The following is a 20,691-nucleotide window of genomic DNA, read 5'->3' as shown; positions in this document are numbered from 1 at the left end:
TGCTTTTAGAGTATAAGGTTGCAAACTTGCAACCTCATTTAAACTTTTTCCTTTATAATTTTAGAATATAAATAATGTTTAAATTTTAGAGACTCTTTGTGGGACAATCTCAATATTTGTTTATTGTTTTGGGAAGTATACGATGAGTCTATTTACCTTTGGTACAAAGTGGTTAGGATTAGATGTAAAATTGGGTGGTGGCTGCATTTATTTCATTGACCAAGCTCAAACTTCAAAAGAAATTTTCTTGAGCGATGTGACACACCCAAGTTATCAGATTTCGCATCGGATGGTTATAAGTAAGTGTGACTTCCTTGCATCGAAGGTAAAACGGTTTCATTGTATACAATCTTCGCTCATTCGGCAACTCATGTGTCTCTATGGGCAAATAATCCAAAAAATAATTATTAAAAATGGTATAAGTAAACAATTCAATCCACAATTTGATGATTTGAGAAGAAGGGTGTTGGAAAAAAAAAAAACCTTATTTAAGAGAAATTTCTCAATTAGGACCACCTTATAATAGTAGTTTAAAATAAGAGGTTCAGTCAGTTTAGAAAAATTTAGCCGATTCCAAATAATTGAGACAAAAGCTATTATGATGATAGTGATTATTTACTAATGAATACATTATATGCTCTTATAGTAGCACATGCTACTCGACTTTGAGTTGATCCATCATTTAAATACATTGTTGCAAACTAGTGTTTGAAAAATCTAACCGTATCGAAAACTGGCCCAGGGTTGGTTCCGAGTAATCAGTAAACCGGCCTAACTAGGCAAGTCTCGAGGGGCCAAAAAAAGTATTAGAAAACAATAATATAAAACAAATCTAAAGAAATATGGTCAAAAAAAGTATTAGAAAAAAATAATATAAAACAAATCTAAAGAGATATGAAAAATCTATTTAAAGTATGATTAAAAAAAACACATCCAAATGAAGTTGAAAATTGGTAGAAAAAACAAAAGTACTTAAAAAAAATCAATTTGAGGCCAAGGATATTTTGAAAATTTTCAAAAAGATGAAAAATGTAAAAATAAGTATTCATAGCCAAAACACTATCCAATCTTTACAAAAAAAAAAAAATTAAAACCGTATTACAAACAAATCCCTTATTTTTTTTGGATTTTACATAACTTTTTTTCAAATAGCCAGCCTAATCACCAAACTGGCCAAAATCGAAACCGGCCCATGCCCAGTTCCGATTTAAGCAGCCGGCTCCAAGTTGAGCCAGCCTATATTGCAAAACAACATGAGTTTTGATTTTACCACACTCTTTTGTTAAACAGATTATTGGAACGTAGGTGGCCAAACTGTTAGTATTTTTGTTTTGAAAATACATATATGTATTTCAAAACAACACTATGGTATATTATTCTTTCCTAAATAGCTTTGATTATGGTTTTATTGTTCTTTCCCAAATTGCTTTGTAGAGAGAGAAAGATATGGGTTTGAGTCCCACATTGAAGAGGAGAGAGTTTGTTCTAAATATAAAGGCGAGAGACGGCACATGTGGGGAGATCGTGCGTGTGCGTGTGTGAGTGCGAGGGCATAGGGGCAAGGGGGCTTGATGACACACTTTGCATCGGCGCATGGGGCGCCCTGCCCGAGCACGTGTGCGGGTCGGGCTCGTGGCTCATTATCTTTTTGTGAGCCCGGCTAGTAAAGGAATCCAACGATCATCTAACTGTCATTGAGTGTGAGACATCCAACGGTCATCTGGCCATCGATGAGTGTCGGTCAGCTAGCCGTCGATGAGTGTGGGACATCCAACAATCATCTAGCCATTGATGAGATTGAAGCTTGTCACAGCAGCCATCAAGTGCATGTAACTCATGTAATTTGTAGCTGTTGGATGATGCATGTAACCACCACAAAGCTAAATGGGCAACCTCTTGGTGCTCTATAATAAGGGCCCTCCCACCCATACGATTTTACACACTTAGAACAATTTTGAAGCCTCTCCCAAGATACCATTCTCTGTAATTCCAGCAAGCAAACCCGTGGGCTAACTCCTTTTTGCTCGATTTTATCTCTTTCTCTTTCTAAACTATCAAGACTCTGGAGTCTATTGTTTGGGTTCCAAGCTTGAGTGCATAGAGCTTAGGATTATTGTTATAAGACCTCTCTGTTTACCTGTATCTCGAGGACGAATTGCCCTTCTTATGCACAACAAATACTACATCGAATGGGGGCAAATATCATCTTGAGATAGTGTTCATGTGTGCCCGAAAATAAGAAGAGTTCGAGATCTAATTTTGTACAATCGTACCATTTTTCTACCCTTATTTCACCCACTAATCTCTTACAATTCAAGACGATCTTTTATAGGTGAAAGAAAGGAGACTGTCATGACTTCTTTGAATTTCATGAATTACGACTTTACTCGACTCGAACGCTTCAATGGGCTGAATTTCAAGAGATGACAGTAAAATGTTTCCTTTTTGCTTACTACTCTCAAATTGGCTTACATTGTCACCGAGTCAAAATTCCTATACTGCCGCCACCATTGGATGATTCCACCGACGAGCAAACTCAATCATACAAGAGATGGATGGAGGATGACTATATATGCAAGGGTCATATCCTAAATACCTTGGCGATCTATGACATGTATGCCTCCATTGGCATAAGGAGAGAGCTATGAAAACTACTTAAGACCAAGTACCTCACGGAAGAGTCTGGTAACAAAAGATTTCTGATTTCTAATTTTTTAGATTTTAAATTCATTGAAAACAAACATATACTCTCTCAAGTATTTGAGTTGCAGTTTATGGTCAATGAACTTAAAGATTGTGGTTTTTCTTTAGATGAATATTTCCTATTTGGTTCAATAATTCATAAGTTACCCCTATGTTGAAAAGAGCACTAAAAGAAGATGAAACACAAGAAAGTTGATCTTGATTTGGTTCAATTTTAGAGATCTCTTTGAATTGAAGAAGAGAATAGGCTTAGGGAAAAAAAAGATGAATAAATTAATTTTCACTCTAAGGCAAACCTTGTTGACCAAAAATCATATGCTCCATCTAACAAGAAGCCTTTATTTTCTTAGGTTCATAATAAAAATTATAAGGACCAAAAGTCTATTGCTAATAATAATAATAAAAAAGTCACTTGTTATGTATGTGAAAAACCAGGACACTATTCAAGAGAGTGCCAACACTGAAAAGAGCTCAAAAGGCCGAGAGACCAAGTGAACTTGACCACTAAAGCAAAATTTGTAGCGATGGTAATCGAAGTAAACATGATCGATAAAGACTATGGATGGTAGGTCGATACCGACGCTACCATTTAGTGTCTAATAATCGAGACATGTTTAAGACTTTTGAACCAGTTGGTGATAGTAGTTTAGTTCAACTTGGAACTCAAGCTATGACCAATATGTATGGAAACGGTATGGTGGAGCTAAAGTTTAGTTTGGGCAATACACCCACCTTGAAAAATGTGTATTATGTACCAGACTTAAGAAGAAACATTGTTTCAAGATGTATCTTGAATAAGAATAGCTTTAAAATGGTAATTGAGTATGATAAAATCATTTTGACAAAAAATGGTGTATTTGTTAGCAAGGAGTATGCATGTGATGGGATGTTCAAATTTGACCTTATTAATGAAATGAATATGTCTTCTGCGTATATTGTTACTTCATGAAATGTATGGCATGGTAGATTACGACATATTAATTATGCTTCAATTAAATCTTTGGTTAAATTAGAATTAATTTCTAATTGTGATGAATTAACTTAAAAAAAATGTGAAGTATGTAGTCAAGCAAAAATAGCTGGAAAATCATTTCCTTCAATTGAAAGAAATAGTGAATTACTAGGACTTATGCATAGTGATTTAAATAATATTCTAATTAGAGGTAGTAAAAGATACTTTATTATATTTATTGACGATTTTTCTAGATTTTCTTATGTTTATTTACTTAGACATAAAGATGAGGCTTTGAAAATTTTAAAGTTTTCAAAGCGGAAGTTGAAAATCAACTTAGTAAGAAAATCAAAATTATTAGAAGTGATAGAGAAGAATATTTATCAAATGACTTGAATGAATTTTGTGAAAATAACAACATTATTCATCAAGTGACATCTTCTTATACCCCTCAACAAAATTGACTAGTGGAAAGAAAAAATAGAACTTTAGCAAAAATGGTGAATGCTATGCTTATTTCTTCTTCTTTACCATTAATTTTATAAGGTGAAACTACCATTAATTTTATAAGGTGAAACTTTATTATCAGCATGTTTTATTTTGAATAGAATTCCATATAAATAGTGTGATAAAACTTTTTATGAGCTTTAGTTTGATAAAAAAACCTTCTTTGAATTTTTTTAAAGTTTGGGGTTGTCTTGCATATATTAAACATCTAGATCCTAAAAGAAATAAATTGGGTCCTAGAACATGTAAATGTGTTTTTGTGGGATACTCCAAATAGAAAAGTTTATAGATTTTTGGATCTAAATTCTAACACAATTTTGGAATCTAGAGATATTGAATTTTTCGAAAAGCTCACTTGTAAAAGTGAATTGAATGAATCAAGTAGCATGCAAAATGAAAATATTCATAATGTTGATGAAAAGGACAGAGAAAATAATGATGCTAAAATAATAGAACCAAGAAAAAGTAAGAGAATTAGAGGTGATCCATCTTATAACTTTGGACCTGATTTTTATATTTATCATGCTTAGGCTAATCAAAATAAAATTTTGAATTCTTTACCTTTAGTCTCAAATGCGGAGAAAGATTATACATCTCTAAATAAAGCTTTGGCATCTCAAGATGCAATTTTTTGGAGAGAAGCTATTAATAATGAAATGGATTCCATAGTAGCTAATAAATCTCAGAAATTAGTAGATCTTCCAACAAGGTCTAAACCCATTGATTGTAAATGGATTTTTAAAAGAAAAATGAATTTTGATATTAATAAATAAAAAGCAAGATTAGTTGCTAAAGATTTAAACAAAAAGAAGGAATCCAAACTCGTTGGATTTAAACTCATAGAGGAATCCAACGATCATCTAGTTGTCAATGAGTGTGGGACATCCAATAGTCATCTAGCCGTCAATGAGTGTTAGTCAGTGAGTTGTCGATGAGTATAGGACATCCAACGGTCATCTAGCCGTTCATAAGAAAGAGGCTTATAACAGTAGCCATCAAGTGTACGTAACTCATATAACGTGTAGCTGATGGGTAATGCATGTAACCACCACAACTGGGCAGCATCTTGGTACTCTATAAGGAGAGCCCTCCTACCCATACGATTTTACATACTTAGAACAATTTTTTAGCGTCTTTCCAAATACCATCCTCTACAATTCCAGCAAGCAAACCAGTGAGCTAACTCTCTCTCTACTCGATTTTATCTGTTTCTCTTTTTAACCTATCAATACTCTGGTGTCTATTGTGTGGGTTCCAAGTTCGGGTACACAGAGCTTAGGAATATTGCTATAAGAACTCTCTGTTTTCATGTATCCCGAGGACAAATTGCCCTTCTTATGCACAACAAATACGACATCGAAATGGGGCAAATATCATCTTGAGATAACGCTCATTACCCATACGATTTTACACACTTTGAACAATTTTTTAGCATCTTTCAAGAGACCATCCTCTGCAATTCCAGCAAGCAAATCAGTTAGCTAACTCTCTCTACTCGATTTTATCTCTTTCTCTCTTTAAACTATCAATACTCTGGTGTCTATTGTGTGGGTTCCAAGTTCGGGTGTACAGAGCTTAAGTATATTACTATAAGAACTCTTTGTTTTCATGTATCCTGAGGACAAATTGCCCTTCTTATGTACAACAAATACTACATCGAAATGGGGCAAGTATCATTTTGAGACAACTCTCATGCGTGCCCGGAAACAAAAAGAGTTCAATATACAAATTTGTAAATCGTACCATTTTTCTGCCCCCATTTCATCCACCAATCTCCAGGACTAACTAGCCCATTTTTTTAAAATTATAATTAAAAAAATATGTCTAGTGCGTGGTACATAAGGAGATACATTCAGTGTCAATAATCTTAACCCATAGACTAACCTCATTTAAAAAAATAATTTCTAAATATAACACTCTATGTATTAGAAAAAAAAAATCTCAATATTGAATAGAGAATGTCCAATTTTTTAAATGTGAGATCTAAATGTCAAAAAACACAAAACCAGTGTATCAACAAGCGCTAGGCGTGTCCTAGGCCGCCTGGCAGGTGCCCAAAACCTGGGCAGCTGCCTAGTTGAAAAAACATACCAATATACCATATTCCAAGTTTTAAAAAAAAAAAGGATAGACGTCGAGAAGAGAATTTTGATAATCCATATTGTTAAAACAGTAAATTGTAAAACCATACAAGTGGAAGATATAAAAGTCAACACTCAACACAACAGAAATATACATAAATTTAAAAAGTATACAATCTAACAAAAGTCAACACTCATGACTCAACACAACAGTCAACACTCGGCACCAAGAAACAATAGTCATCAATCGTCTTCATCATCATCAACATTAAAAGGAATATCAATAGGGCAAGCATCATCATATACATCAAAGTTGAGGCCGTCATCATCAGAGTCATCTCCTTCTTCAATGTAACGCTCGTCCTCCTCTGTTTCTTCTGAATCTGCCTCTTCTTCCTCTTCTTCTTCTACCCTCCTCTTACTAATATGTGCAGTCTGTGCCGATGAAGCCCTAGCAGTCTTGGCTGCTTTACCATTTTCTTCGTGCTTCTCTGAACTCAAATATAGTATAATTTCCTCCCTGATAGCCTCAAGAACTTTTTTACATAGGGCAACATCCTCCTTAATACCTGTAAGGTGTTTTTTAAACTGATAAATGCCCCCATTCTTATCCTTTCCACAATAATTATATTTAATACGATTTTTATCACTTGGATTTGGGTTATAATCGTACTTCCAACCTGGATCACCACTCTGACTAGAACCTGAAGAAGATACTTCCATAGAACAGGGTATATTTTCATCCTTTTCTGATTCTTCTAAATTCAAATGATGTTTAATCACATCCCGAACTGCTTCAAGAACCTTTGTACAAGAAGCAACATTACCTCTAACACCAGCAAGGTGTTTTTTGAATCAGCTAATACCCCCATTGGTATCTTTTTTATAAAAATTACACCTTATACAATTTTTATTATTTGGACCGCTAGGCAGTCAGTTTTTTTTTAACACTGCTCAAAACTCAATTTTTTCTTGTGAAACTAATCATCAAGAATTTTAAGTGGTTACCAAAATTCGAGAGCAAAAAAATCCTCCCAAGTAGGTCTTCCAACCGAGGGCCTAGATGAACAATATGCTCTCATGGGACCAGAGTATATGTGCTCATACTACTAAATTCATGCACAGTAAATTTAAAAATAAATTAATATAATTTTTTTTAGTAATAGTCATAAAAAATGATATTATATGTCTTTTTTAGTACAAAAAAGTCAAAATCACTACTATTAGAGAAGATACATGACTTATGACCTCACTGAGGGTACGACCTTAATAAAGCATAATGATAGATCATGATTAGTGTAGCTAACCCCAATTAGTTGAAAAAATGCTTTTGATGATGATGATGACATTTGGCTATCAGAAAGTCACAATCACTTCAGGTCGCAATTACTCTGAGGCATATCAAGCCTCACTTGAGAAAGAAGTCCCACATCATAACCACAGTTACCACCGCCATGATGCATTCTTGAATCAGAAATGGTAGTTTTGCATATTGCCACTTCCGACACCCCGAACTTATTTCTTTCGAATGCCAGGGTTCTTGGTTCTTACCCTTGCATGCTATGGGCATGGAGGCACAGAGTGCAGGAACTCTTGGCTTCCGTCCACTAACTACTACGAAATTTCGCCTTGCATGGGCGCTTGTAAATATGGGTGCGGTTTGTATAGAGCCAAGGCTCTAAACAATTAAAGTAAAACGCACCTTCAAATAGTGTCAAGAAATGTGGTTTCAATACTAAAAATATTTATCATCGCCTTAAATTATATTTTCATCTTTAATTATAAAATTTAAAGCTTAAAAATAGTGTAGATCGAACAAATCTAGGAAAACATGAAAATCTTGAAAATTGATGGTCCAAAAATGTGTTACAAGATGCATTATTTCCGAACTTAAAGCCATTTTTTTCTCATGTCCATGCATTTTGATGTCTAGATGATCAATTTGAGGATATTTGAGCATCAAAACAATCTCTTCTAGTGAAATTTTTGAAGTAGGCTCTAACTTGATTGTTTAGAGCCTCAGCTCTATATAATTTTTTTCTTCTAAATATAGCATTGAATGGAAAGAAATACGACATCAACATAGAAGCATGCAGAAGAGTTCCCATGGAGGAAAATATGAAAATGGCTTGCTTTACATCCATGCCTTCATCAAATTGTTGAATCTTGTAGATCAAGATTCGGGATTAGGGCTTCTTATTGGGCTGAGTTGACCTGCAGACCACTGGGTCAAATGGATTTGTCTTCCCAACCTGGTGGGTCGTGTTTGGGTTTAGAAGTAGGGACCAAACTGAGGCTACTAACTCAACCGAGTTCGAGTGGGCTTAGCCGAATCAGGCCACTAAGAAAATCGTAAAAGGATGAAAATTATAGATAGTATTTATTACTTCTGTTTTTTTTAAATAGTTAAAAATCAAAAAAAAGAAAGAGTGGTAATAGAGTGCATTAGAATACTGAAGAAATTGAAAATATCTATAAAAAATAGGATATTAAAAAACTTGATTTATACATTGAATGTTTCAGAAAATTTAAAAAAAGAATATAAAAGTTCACAAAATATCCTAGAAGCTATCAAAATAATCTAAAAACATATTACTAACTAACATATTGGTGTTTTCTTACTTTTCATTTTTTTTTGGTAGCCTTTTAGAGCCCAAATGATTTGGCACCCAACTCACCTCACTATTAGGGCAAGGCCAAGTTATTCGTCCGAGTCCACTTACTAGGGTGAGTCAAAAAACCATGGTAGGGACTATAGAGTTTTATGACTCAAATCCGGGACCATGTTTGACTAACGGTGTTAGGTACTCATATCTCATTTTAGAACGACTAGGTACTCGTATCTCATTTTAGAACGACTTTGTCAGGACCGATGACCGAATCGATGAGAGAATCAGTATGGTTGAACCGGTTAAATCAAACTTGTTCACTAGTTTGACCGGTCTAAGAAATTTAAAATTAATAAAATAATAAAATAATAAAATGGGAAAAATAGAAAAAGTAAAGAAAAATAAGAAAAATCTAAAAAATAAATAAATACTAGCAATATAATGACTCAAATTTGTATAGATGTCACAAAACAAAAAGCTCATAACAATATTAAAAACACTAAACACGAACCACAATCGTAAGCTGGGAGAAACTAAGTACACCACCACAATTTATTAAAAAAAATTGCAAAAATGGAAAGCTAAAAAAAAAACCCCAACTTTCCTTTTTATTTCTCTTTTCTGTTTTCTTTTTCTATTTTGTGGTTCTTTTTGTTTTTTTTCAAACCAAAATTGAAAAAAAAGAAGTTAAAAACAAAAAGCATGTCCTGGACATATTTCCTCTTTTTTTGTTTTTAATGGCTTCCCAAAATATAAAATCCCCTGCAAGTTGAAATTTAAAAAACTGAAAGTACATAAAAAAAAAAAAAAATCAATTTTTGTACCGATCTATTTTTTTTTTTGTTTTAGAGTAGAGCCTATTTAAAACGATTAGTGAGGGCGTGGTTGTAACCTCCTCAACCTAACTACCAACCGAAATTCGGTACTTAGTAATTTTAGGATCCATTACTTGGATAGTAAGATCCATCCGAAGTTTATCTCCTTTTTTAACAGCCCATTCTGAAATTGATAAAAATCAGGAAAATTCTTCTAAATATGTCTTTTTGTTCAAGGGCAAAAGTGGATAGTTTGCTCCCTAGGAGTCTCAATCAGGTCGGCCTGACTGGTCCAGATCCAGATCTTGACACATATACTAGAGCTCATGGGTCGGGTGCGAGCCTAGGTTCATTTGACTTGACCTAACCTTGCTCGGATTTATGTTTGGGTCCATCTCTTACATTGTTGAGTCCCGTTCAGAGTTGACCCACCCATATATACGTCTACTACACACAAATTTGTATATCTTAAAAAATGTATACATCATCATCATTATAGGCTTTTCCCAACTATTTAAGATCAGGTATAAAATATATACAATAAAATTTATATATTTTTCTTTCTAGACTAAGACTAAAATCGACCTGATCAATTGGGTCTAAGTTTAACTAGGACAGAGTCATGCGGGTCTAGGTCCAAGGACCTAAACCCAACTCAGGTTCAGGTTCAATTCGGAACCAGTTAGGTTAGGTGTGGGTTGGGCCTGACTCGGGCCCAACCTATATTCACCCCGAGCCCATGGGATTACACCATACACCCACAGTCTAGATCCACTATCTTTGAGTTTTTAATTCATTTGTCACCATATTGGGATTTGTGGTGAGATTGGGCTTGGGATTGATGGGTTAAGGGTTTGGGATTGATTGGTCAAAGGTTTGGGTTGTATCCAAGATAAATTCATAAGTAAAACTGCCTATAAGCCTCAAACAACTTTATGTTGAAACAACCAAACAATAGATAACTTGTTATCAAGATTAGCTTAATTAACTTGTTATAAAGATTAACTTTATTGAAAAACTTAACTAGTACAACTTCATTGAAACATAGATAACGAGTACATCCAAACAAACCCAAATATCACATATCAATTAAGGGTGGGAAACTTTATTAAATAGTAATAGAATTACTTCTCAATTAAGGTTGGGTTACTTGAGTCCGCTTACACAAAAGCTATAGATTTTGGATCAAAATTAGGGATTCTTAATCTAAACTATGGCAATCATGAATGTGAAAAAAATAATTAAATTTTGAAATTTTTGAAATAAAATTTAAATTCTTTTGCACCCTTTATTTAGGATTTTGCTCTGGTTTGGATTTTCCTTCAATTAAATTAAGTAGCGTCTAGTTGTTCTGTATTATAAGAACAAATTTGGATTGCATCTCAAAAACTAGCAACAAATTTGGATTGCATCTCAAAAAAATCAAGGACCAATTGATTTGGTTAACAATATGATTGAAGTTCTATGACTTGAAAATCCATCTAATTTCGAAACTTACGCATTTGAATTTTAGCTGAATGAATCTAACTCTTATGCGTACCTAGTTGGAGCCAATACTACTAAAATTGAAGAAACCCCAAACCCTAAATAAAGTGATTTCTCCTAAATGAGGTAGACCCTAAATCCTAAACGCTAAATAAATTGATTTTCTCCTAAATGAGGAGAACTTAGGTTTAAGACGATGGAATCATTTGCTTGTCGATTCCGAGACAAATGGGGAAAAAGAAAAACAAATATTATAAAAAATAAATGGATATTTATTAAAATGAAGCTAACTTGTCAACTCTTTATCGAATATACCATTATGTTTTTTGAAGGATTTTTTGAAATTAAATTGAATAAGAGAATGGTAAAAAGTTAAATTGTTCATCTTTGTGGTGTTTTTCCTTCATAAATTTCTTTAAAAAGAAAAAATAGTCCTACATGGAAGCCGCCTCTGATTCGAGTGATTTCGAGTTGACTCGCCAATTTTAAATCGTTCCTACATGAAAATCGCCCCAGTTTGAACTATGAGGGTGATTATTCCCCGTTCATCTGTTCATCCCTTGCAGGGACTCCAAGTTGACTAAAACCCTTTATTTAGGGTTTGGGGTTTCTTCAATTTTATTTGGCCTTTAAGAAACCCCAAACCTTAAATGAGAGAGACCCAAAAATATATATAATTTATGTATGAAAAAAGTTTATATAAGGTTGCAACTTCAAATTATAGATTTAAAGATGAATTTCAAAAATCTATCGAAAAAGGTTATTTTGAAAAGCCCTTTAATTGATATCTCCACATTAAGATACATGAATATGAAAAAAAAAAAAAAAAAAAGATTTTGAGGCTGAAAAATAGTGCATCTTGCAACACATTATCTATACCGTCCATTTTCAAGATTTTCATATGTTTATAGATCTACTTGATTTTAACTATTTTTTAATTGAAAATTTTACAATTAGAGATGGAAATAAATTTTCAAATAATGGTAAGAATTTTTTATCGCAAAATTATATATTATGATAAAATTTGGAGATTTGCCTTAATTGGATTGTTTAAGGTTACAACCTTATACAAACCAATCACAATATCTAAGCTGGACCCAGACCCAGCTGATCTGAACATTTGGACCTAGACACAACTCACCTGGTCCAAAACATGGACCCAAACCTGGACCCAATTCGAATTGACCCGCCGGCCACCCGGTTGCAATTGCTGGAAAAATATTCCCTACATGAAAAATCGCCCCAACCCCAATTCCAACCATGGGGATTCCTAGAACCCCAACAGTGTGGGGTGAATATTAGTCCCTATTCACTCCAGCCATGTCTAGTTGAACATTGAGGGGTCATTAGTCCCTGTTCACCCTAGTTGAATAATGGGAACTGAGTTCAGGTTCTCCAAAAAAACACACAATCCACAAAGAAAATGAAAAAAGAGAGAGAAACTTACCAACATTGCATTATCTTTTCCATCTGAGACATCCAAATCTCTCGAACAATCTAAACCAAAATCAAAACTCCTCAAACTAAGATTCTTTAATACTCAAAACCAAAATTTTAACCCTGAAAGTAAAAAACCCATCCCACTTAATCACACTAATAAAGTACAAGATATTAAAAAAAAAAAAAAAAGCACACACTTCCTTAGATACGATCACAGTTGAACGTCGAATCAAGCTGCTTCAACAAACCAAGATAGGTCCAGTACACAATTCAATCCTTGGCCCCAGTCCTGTGCTTTTTATTGTGCTTGAAGAAGTACTTAAGGTGATCCAAGGTTAAATGTCCTAAGGATTGAGTTAACAGCAAAAGTAGCCAGTTAATCTTAATTTTCTTCTTAGAAACAAGCTTAGCGACTTCGTCCTGTCAGCTCTCAGTTGTGAAAGTAAGACCTATGTGAGCTTTTGTCGGTGAAGATATATATATATATTATTTTATTTTATTTTAATCACCCTATTTGCTTTGCCAAAAAAATCACTTACAGATGGTCTTATTACAATCAATAAATATTTCAAAATAAAGGCAACTTAACAATAAAATAAAACTCAACCACTTGATGTCATTTATACAACTAAACACTATACTTGAGAAAAAAAATAAATTTGCATGAAATAAAAAAAGATGCCAGAGATTACTTCAACCGGGCTTATTACACCCCACACCGAGTCACCAACATCCGATGGTGCGAGATCAGCGGTCTAGCTTCAATCTCAAACTGGGAAAGCCAATTTCCGTCAAACTGAGTAAATACCTTTAAATCTCTATAAAACCCTAACCCCAAAAATAATTTAGGCTTATCAAGAGAGAGAGTATGAGGCATAGCGATAATTTAGGCTTAACTCTAATTTCCCAACCCTTAATATCTTTAGGTCAAGAGAGAAAGAGTAGGAGGCCTAGGGTTGGGGCGTACTCCCTATAAGTCTTTAGGAGAGAGAGGGTTACAGAGAGAAACCCTAAGGAGAGAGATGAGAGAGAGAGAAAGAGTGGTGGGAGAGAGAAGGTGTAGAGAGTAGAGGAGGGTACACCCCTATTTATAGTACAAAGTTAAGTTTAGGGTTTCTCACAGTTTGTCTTTTTCTTGAGATTGAATATGGACCGTTGATCAAGGTGTCTTGTAGGGTGAGAGATCTGAGCCATCCATTCTATAAATGGGGTCATCAACATTATGAAAGGTGCATAGACCATTATCCCCCTTTCCTTAAACCATTTTCCCATTAATAGATTTAAATAAATTAAATCTATTAAAATATCATGCATTCCATAAAATTGCATAATCCATCTCATATGTTCTGTAAAAATATTTCAAAAGATATCAAGTTAATATTTGCTATCTCAATTAGATAAGATATGGTCAAAATATATCATATTTCAATTTGACCACATGCATCAAGATATAATTACCAAAGTTAGATTTCTTGATTTCAAAGCAATGAGAGGGAAACATGCAAGGGGTGGGGCGTGCCACCCATATGTGGAACATATGGGCCCCACCCACTTGTCACATGGTGGGCCCATGTGCACTTTAGGTCCCCCATGAGATTTTACAAATAATTTTAAAACCTTATTTGAATTTTATACTTTTGTAAAATCAATTATTTCATTTTTATAAGTCAAAAAATCATAAATAAAATATTAAAAGATTCATAAAAAGTCAAATAATAAATCTAAAATAATTTCTATAATAAAATGAACATAATTAAATTAATTTGATGGGAAATGGATCCATATGGTTTAAGAATTCAATCTGTGGACTACAAACCACACTTGCTTTATCGAACCGACCTAGTGTTTCCCATGATCCACAGTCTAAGCAGAGGCTAATTAGCGGGTCACCAAAGTCTGGTCGATGAGCCAAAGGGTTGCAATCCCAGTCTATGGATTACAGGTCCTCCCTAGAGACAAGTCAAGGTCACCACGACCTGATGCGACCACAACTCTATGGTGCATAGGGGTATCTCTCGCACATGCATACGCTTCACCCAAAGGTGGATATCTGACTTTTCCGAACGATCTATCGATATGCATGCCGTGTGATGGATCATAGATGAAGTTTTGGCCCCCGTCTTTGTAGGCCTACCATCACACACAAGGGTCATACAGTCCAGTCCCTCGGCTCACTCATCCAAGCATTAGCTCTGATCTCATCAAGGGATAACCCATAACCCTACTTGGTTTATTCTCTATGCCTAAGTACCTTTGATTTTCTGACCGACTGGCCTAGATCATTGAGCACAGTCCGGTATCAGCAAACATCATTTGTTTAGTATGGTGTCCGATGGGCCACACTCTCACTGAGTTTATGTTCTACTATAATAAATGTTTTTCATTACACTCATAAGGCCTTTAAATGTCACGTAAACCCAACAACTTGAAGAGCTTCGGGTTCATCTATTGCTTTGGTGCTCGCTCCCTCATATCATTGAGATTCCATTCAATAAAGCGCATCAAATAAGAGTAATTCTTTTGGATTGGGATTTCTAGCTCATCCTCTTCCTTGCAGTGCTAGGTATACACTTTGCCGGGAACATGCTTGATCTTGGGGCGGCAGAGTTCTTTGAGAGGGTGGATCGCAGCCCTACGATCCCTAGCCCAAGGGAACTCTGGTGTGACATACTCTGAATTCAGCATCCTCAACAGCGTTTGATCCTCTTCGTTATGGGCCGATCGATGCAGCGACACACCTCGGCAACAAGAACTTTGGTGTGGTTCAGGCGATGTACAGGAGTTAGGGGGACGAGAGAGACGTTTGTGGTGGATGTGGGGTTTGAGAGAGAGAAGGCCTATGGGGAGTAAAGGGAGGAGAGAGAGGGACTTAGAGATCCACTTCTCTTGGCTCAAAAGGTGGGGAGTCTTCACTTCTAGGCCTTCTCCTCTCTATGTTTGAGAGCAAAGGAGGTTGGGTGTATAGATATTTCAGGGGGAAGATATATGGTTATTTGAGAGGATCATCATCATCGTTAAATCTTATCCCCGACTAATTGGGGTCGGCTTGGCCATGGGCCAAAATACTTAAAAAAAATAAAATAAAAGAAAACAATGAAAAAATAAGTGTCTAGAAAGTTTCTTTGGCCAAGGGCCAAAGGCCCTAGAAAAAATAAGAAATTATAGGAAAACAAGAAATTATAGGAAAACAATAAAATAAGGGAAATGTTTATATACTTCCACTACAACATAGAAGATCTATGCTTCCCCTGCCATCCAGTTGTCTAATTTTGATCGAGAGATCCACTCACCGTTTGATCTTAGATTCGACGTCTTAAAAGTATTTTATTTTTAGATTTTTTTCATACAATTGTATGAATATGAAATTTGGTACGTGCCATCTTCTCATTGGGGCGCACCTATAAAAAATATTAAAAATAACTTTTTGATAAAATATAATGCCCAAAATACCCCTTGAAAATTTTAAGGGTATTTTGGTCATTTTGTTTTATTGGATTTTTTTATTTTTTATTTTCTAGTGTGAGTTTAATAGAGGATTGGATGTCCAAAATTTTGTGTTAAAATAGTTTATAGAAAAAACATTAAAAATAAAATAAAGTAGAGATGTGACATTGTGATTATAGCCCTCCATTCATAATGGAGGGTTGGATAAGGGGAAGTATATAAGTTTTATGCTCTAGGGGAAGTAAAAAGTAAATTAAAACAAGGGTACGGTTTGTATGAGGCTCTAAACAATGAAAGTAAAGCCTACCTTCAATAGTATTGAGAAATGTGGTTTCAATACTGGAAATATTTATGATAGCCTTAAAATATATTTTCATCTTTAATAATAAAATTTAAAGCTTAAAAATTAGTGTAGATCGAACAGATCTATGAAAACTTGAAAATCTTGAAACTTGACGGTCCAAATTGAATTACAAGATGCTCCATTTTCAAACTTGAAATACATTTTTTTTTCTCATGTCCATACATCTTGTTGTCGAGATGATCAATTTGAGGATATTTGGGCATCAAAACAACCTTTCCGAGTGAAATTTTTGAGGTGGGCTCTAATTTGATTGTTTAGAGCCTCGGCTCTATTTAAACTTTTTCCTAAAAACAAAGAGCTAATTAGGACCCTAAAAAAATACAAACAATACGAGATGCGACCTTTTTAACCATAAATTATCAAAAAGATCAGTCAGTGAGCTTTTTTTTTCAAGTTTGCCCCTACGGTCCGAGGTTGAAATTCTCATACTGCTTTATTTTTTTCAAAACTTAAGTTGCAGTCCAAGGTTAAAATTCTCGAACCACGTTATTCCAGGCTGAAATTCTCGAACTTTTTCAAAAGTTAAGTTGGGGTTTGAGGTTAAAATTTTCCAATTGTTTTTTTTTTTTTATTATCAAAACTTAAGTTGCAGTCCGAGGCTAAAATTCTCGGAACTTTTTTTTTTTTTTTTTCCAAAACTTAAGTTGCAATCCGAGATTAAAATTTTCGGATCGCTTCATTTTTTCAAAACTTACGTTACAAACCTTTTTTTGACAAATCTAAAAATTATAAGATAAAGGGAAAATTACAAACAAAAAAAAAACCAAAACTAATGTAACTTACCCCAACCTAACTTTTTTTCTCTAAACTATACTTTATATTAAAAACCCGTCAACTAAATAAAAAATAAAAAAAAACCTAAACTACCCTCCCTTACTTTTACTTTACCCACGCCTCTCTCTCCTCAATTCCACCGTTATAGGGGCTCAAGCACCGTATACGTCTGGCAGTAGCGCTTCGGCATGCTGTAAAGTGCGGTCCAACAGTAAGGGTCCGACACTGTGTAAGGTTTGGTTCCGCATTAAGGCTCCGACAATGTATAAAGTGCGGTTTGGCAATTGAAAAGGGCGGTCTAGCAAATGCAAAGGGCAGTCCAGCACTTGTGGGCTCCAACAATGTGATGGTGTCCGGGGCTCCAACAATGTGATGGTGTCCGGTAATGTACTACTAGGTACCGTCAAATTTGTCCAAAATGATTTTTGTATACAAGAAGGCATTTCCATTTAAAAAATAAATTTTTTCCCTTGGGGGTATTTGCATACAAAGTTGTTTTGAGAAAAAAGTGAGAGAAAAAGTTAGCTTGGGGGTAAGTTGCATGAGAAATATGGTCTTGAGGTTTTTTGTAATTTCCCTATGCTAACCTTAGGAGTGCACTCACGGTTTAGATTAAACATAGGTGTATTTAGAGGCTATAAGATAAATTTTTTTATTCTATATTTTTATTTAAAATTATATTTATCTAAAACTTGTGATGTAAATATATTTCTATATATTGTACTAAATAAAAATAAAAAAAATAATTTTGAACAAAAAATTAACTAGAATACCCCTCAAACAAATATTTTAGATGATTTTTGTTTGTTCAGAGTATTTTTCTATTAGTTTTATTGAGGGTGTACGAGGCCAAGGTTCTAAACAATCAAAGTGTGTATATCACCCCCAAGTTTTGGTCTCGTAGCCTCGTGGACCAGGAGCTTTGGGAATTTTAATGATGCGACATTTTAGATTTAGAGACCAAGCTCAAAAACCTGTAAGGATCTCATAAAACTAACATCACAAGGACCAATGGCGACGGTTCAATTTCAAACAGTCAAAACTAAATATTTTAAGAACTTGCAGGGGTGGGAATGGCTCTGGTCGGGATGGGTTAGGTCGGGTTTGCATCGTACCTGACCAGGATCCAACCTGACTGGTAATAAATGGACCTTGGTCCGAACATATTGGGTGGAAGTCAATTGGACCCAAACCTGACCCACCACCGGGTCAAGTCAAATCTGGGTCTATAAATAAAAAACCCAACCCACCACCAGGTCAAGTCAGGCTCATTACCGTCCAAATTTTTTTGAACGGTGATGAGCTTATGAGCAAAAACACTACTCATTTTCGCCCATAGGCATTGCGTAGTCTTTTTCTATTGGGTGCAGTTTCTATAAGGTTGCAACCTTAAACAATCCAATTAGGGTGCACCTTAAAATTTTATCATAACATGTAATTTTCTTGTAAAAAATTCTTAGTATTATCTTAAAATCTATTTTCGTACCTAATTAGAAATTTTTAAAATCCAAATATGGTTAAAATCAAGTAAATCTATAAATATATGAAAATCTTGAGGACGTTCTAGATAATGTGTTGCAAGATGCACTATTTTCGGGACTCAAAAATATTTTTTTTCATATTCATACAACTCGATGTCGAGATGCTTGATTAGAGGGTTTTTTGACATTAAAAAAATATTTCCGATAAATTTTTGAGGTGCATCTATGATTCTATATTTATGGTTGCAACCTTGTTAAAAATTTTTCTTTTTCTATATATATATTACAAATAATTTTCTTATTTTTTGAAAAGAATTTATAATTCTTTTAAAAAAAAAAATTTTAGGTCCCGAGTTGAAACACCTAACTCGGGGATATTCTAGGCTAGCCAAGGGCCAAGGTGGCGGCAAGTCCGAGTTATAAGGTGAGTTGAGTTCGCTCGCCCGAGTAATCAAAATTTGGGGCAAAAAAAGGAAGTTGGCCTTGTATTAAGTTAAGAACAGTTAACAACCTTGAGGCACCTTGCTTTTTGTTGTTCCATAAATGGTGATAAAGACCAGAGGGACCGAGCCGGGTCGGCGTTAAGTCTCCAGATAAAAGTGGCCCACTATGGCACGCCCACCAACCAACGTTACGCCACCACTGACGCACCTCCAGAGAGGGCCGTTACAAGCGCTTAGAGAGAGAAACAACCTGCGTTCAGAGAGAGAAAAACTGCATTTTTAGAGAGAGAGAAAGGACCTCAAGGTGGAGTTAGAGAGAGAACATATATTTGCAGGGAGAGGTATTGTGCCTCTGGAGATTGTTTAGGGCACGTAGAGAGAGAGAGAGGGGGGCAATGGCGACGAGCAAGACAGAGCGGGATTTCACGGACCATTTCGAGGTCTACTTAGCCAAGAGAGATGGAGTCGATAAGCTCCTTAAGATCTCAAGGTACGCCTCAAAAATCGTCATCTCCTCTGCAATTTTACCTGAAAACTCACCTCTGAACCAGAGATTGAAGAGCTTCGAATCGAGCGTTGGGGTAAGCAGAAAAGCTTTCAGGTTGGGCAAATTCATCCAGGATCTGAACGCTCTGAAGAAGGTTGCTTTCGATTCTAGGGCTGGAAAATTAGGGATTGTAGCCTACGGCGGAGAAGGAATCTACTATTTTGTTGAGCAATTCCTCTGGTTATCGAAAGCGGGCCTCATCAGTGGCCACTACTCGAAAAATTTGCAGAAGGTTAGTGCCTGGGCTGAGTTTATTGGCTATATTGGGAGCATTTCCCTGAAAACCCTAGACTTGAAAGCCATCAATGAAGAGGAGTTAGGGTTAAGGGCTGCGCTGGAGGAGCTAAAATTGCAGGGGAAAGAGTTCGATGAAGAAGCCGAGAAGTTGCAGAGATTGGAGGAGAAGAAATTGATGAAGAGGCTGTCTATTGTTCAAGATTTTGCCGATGCTTTAATGGCGCTTGGTGATATTAAAGATGGAAGAGGGTTTTTGGCTAAGCCTGTTTTTGTAGCGTTTGCTGGTCTTTTGTCGGCCATTATTAGCACCCACAAGAACTGGGTTTCTTGCTAAAATTGGGAATTTTTTAGGGTTCTGAATGCTGAACATGGAGATTTTTCTGGTTTTTTTTATCCTTTTTTAGCTGTTTTTATCAGGGTTCTTATATTGACATGAAGAATTTTACAGGTTTATAGTGTAATCTGGGGTCTCAACAAGAGGGGCCTTGGTGTCTTAGATATTTGTTTAAATTAATAATAGCCCCCTTATTTATTTATTTTGTGAAAATTGGGCATATATCTATTTAAATATTTTGTGTTATTGCATTCGAATGTTTGCATTTGTTCTAGGATGATCAAACAGCCCACAAGTTGGATCTTCAAGATCCAAAATTGATCAATTCTAAAGTTAACGATGTGTTTGCATTTTTTCCTGACTATTTTCGGATTTTTCAAATCTAATTTCTTTCTTAATTTTTGGATTTCAAAAATCTAAAAATATTGGGAGAATGACTTTTTTTTTTTTTTTTTTTCTAGTAGCATTTCTAGAA

The 20,691-nt window shown here is 35.1% G+C and overlaps 1 protein-coding gene across 1 annotated transcript; it reads left to right on the top strand.

Moving 5' to 3' along the window:
- Positions 1 to 19,352: 19,352 nt before the first annotated feature.
- On the top strand, positions 19,353 to 20,429 carry PEX11A (peroxin 11A). Its single transcript, XM_006854353.4, has one exon. The coding sequence runs from the start codon at positions 19,494 to 19,496 to the stop codon at positions 20,214 to 20,216; it is 723 nt and encodes a 240-aa protein (XP_006854415.1). The 5' UTR covers positions 19,353 to 19,493; the 3' UTR covers positions 20,217 to 20,429.
- The last annotated feature ends 262 nt before the right edge of the window (positions 20,430 to 20,691 follow it).

Source organism: Amborella trichopoda, chromosome 7 (genome assembly GCF_054954075.1).
Source record: "Amborella trichopoda isolate Santa Cruz 75 chromosome 7, AtrichopodaSantaCruz75HAP2 v2.0, whole genome shotgun sequence".
In the NCBI taxonomy this organism is placed as follows: domain Eukaryota; kingdom Viridiplantae; phylum Streptophyta; class Magnoliopsida; order Amborellales; family Amborellaceae; genus Amborella; species Amborella trichopoda.
The sequence above is the reverse complement of the archived record's forward strand: the minus strand, read 5'-3'. Positions and strand labels throughout refer to the sequence as shown.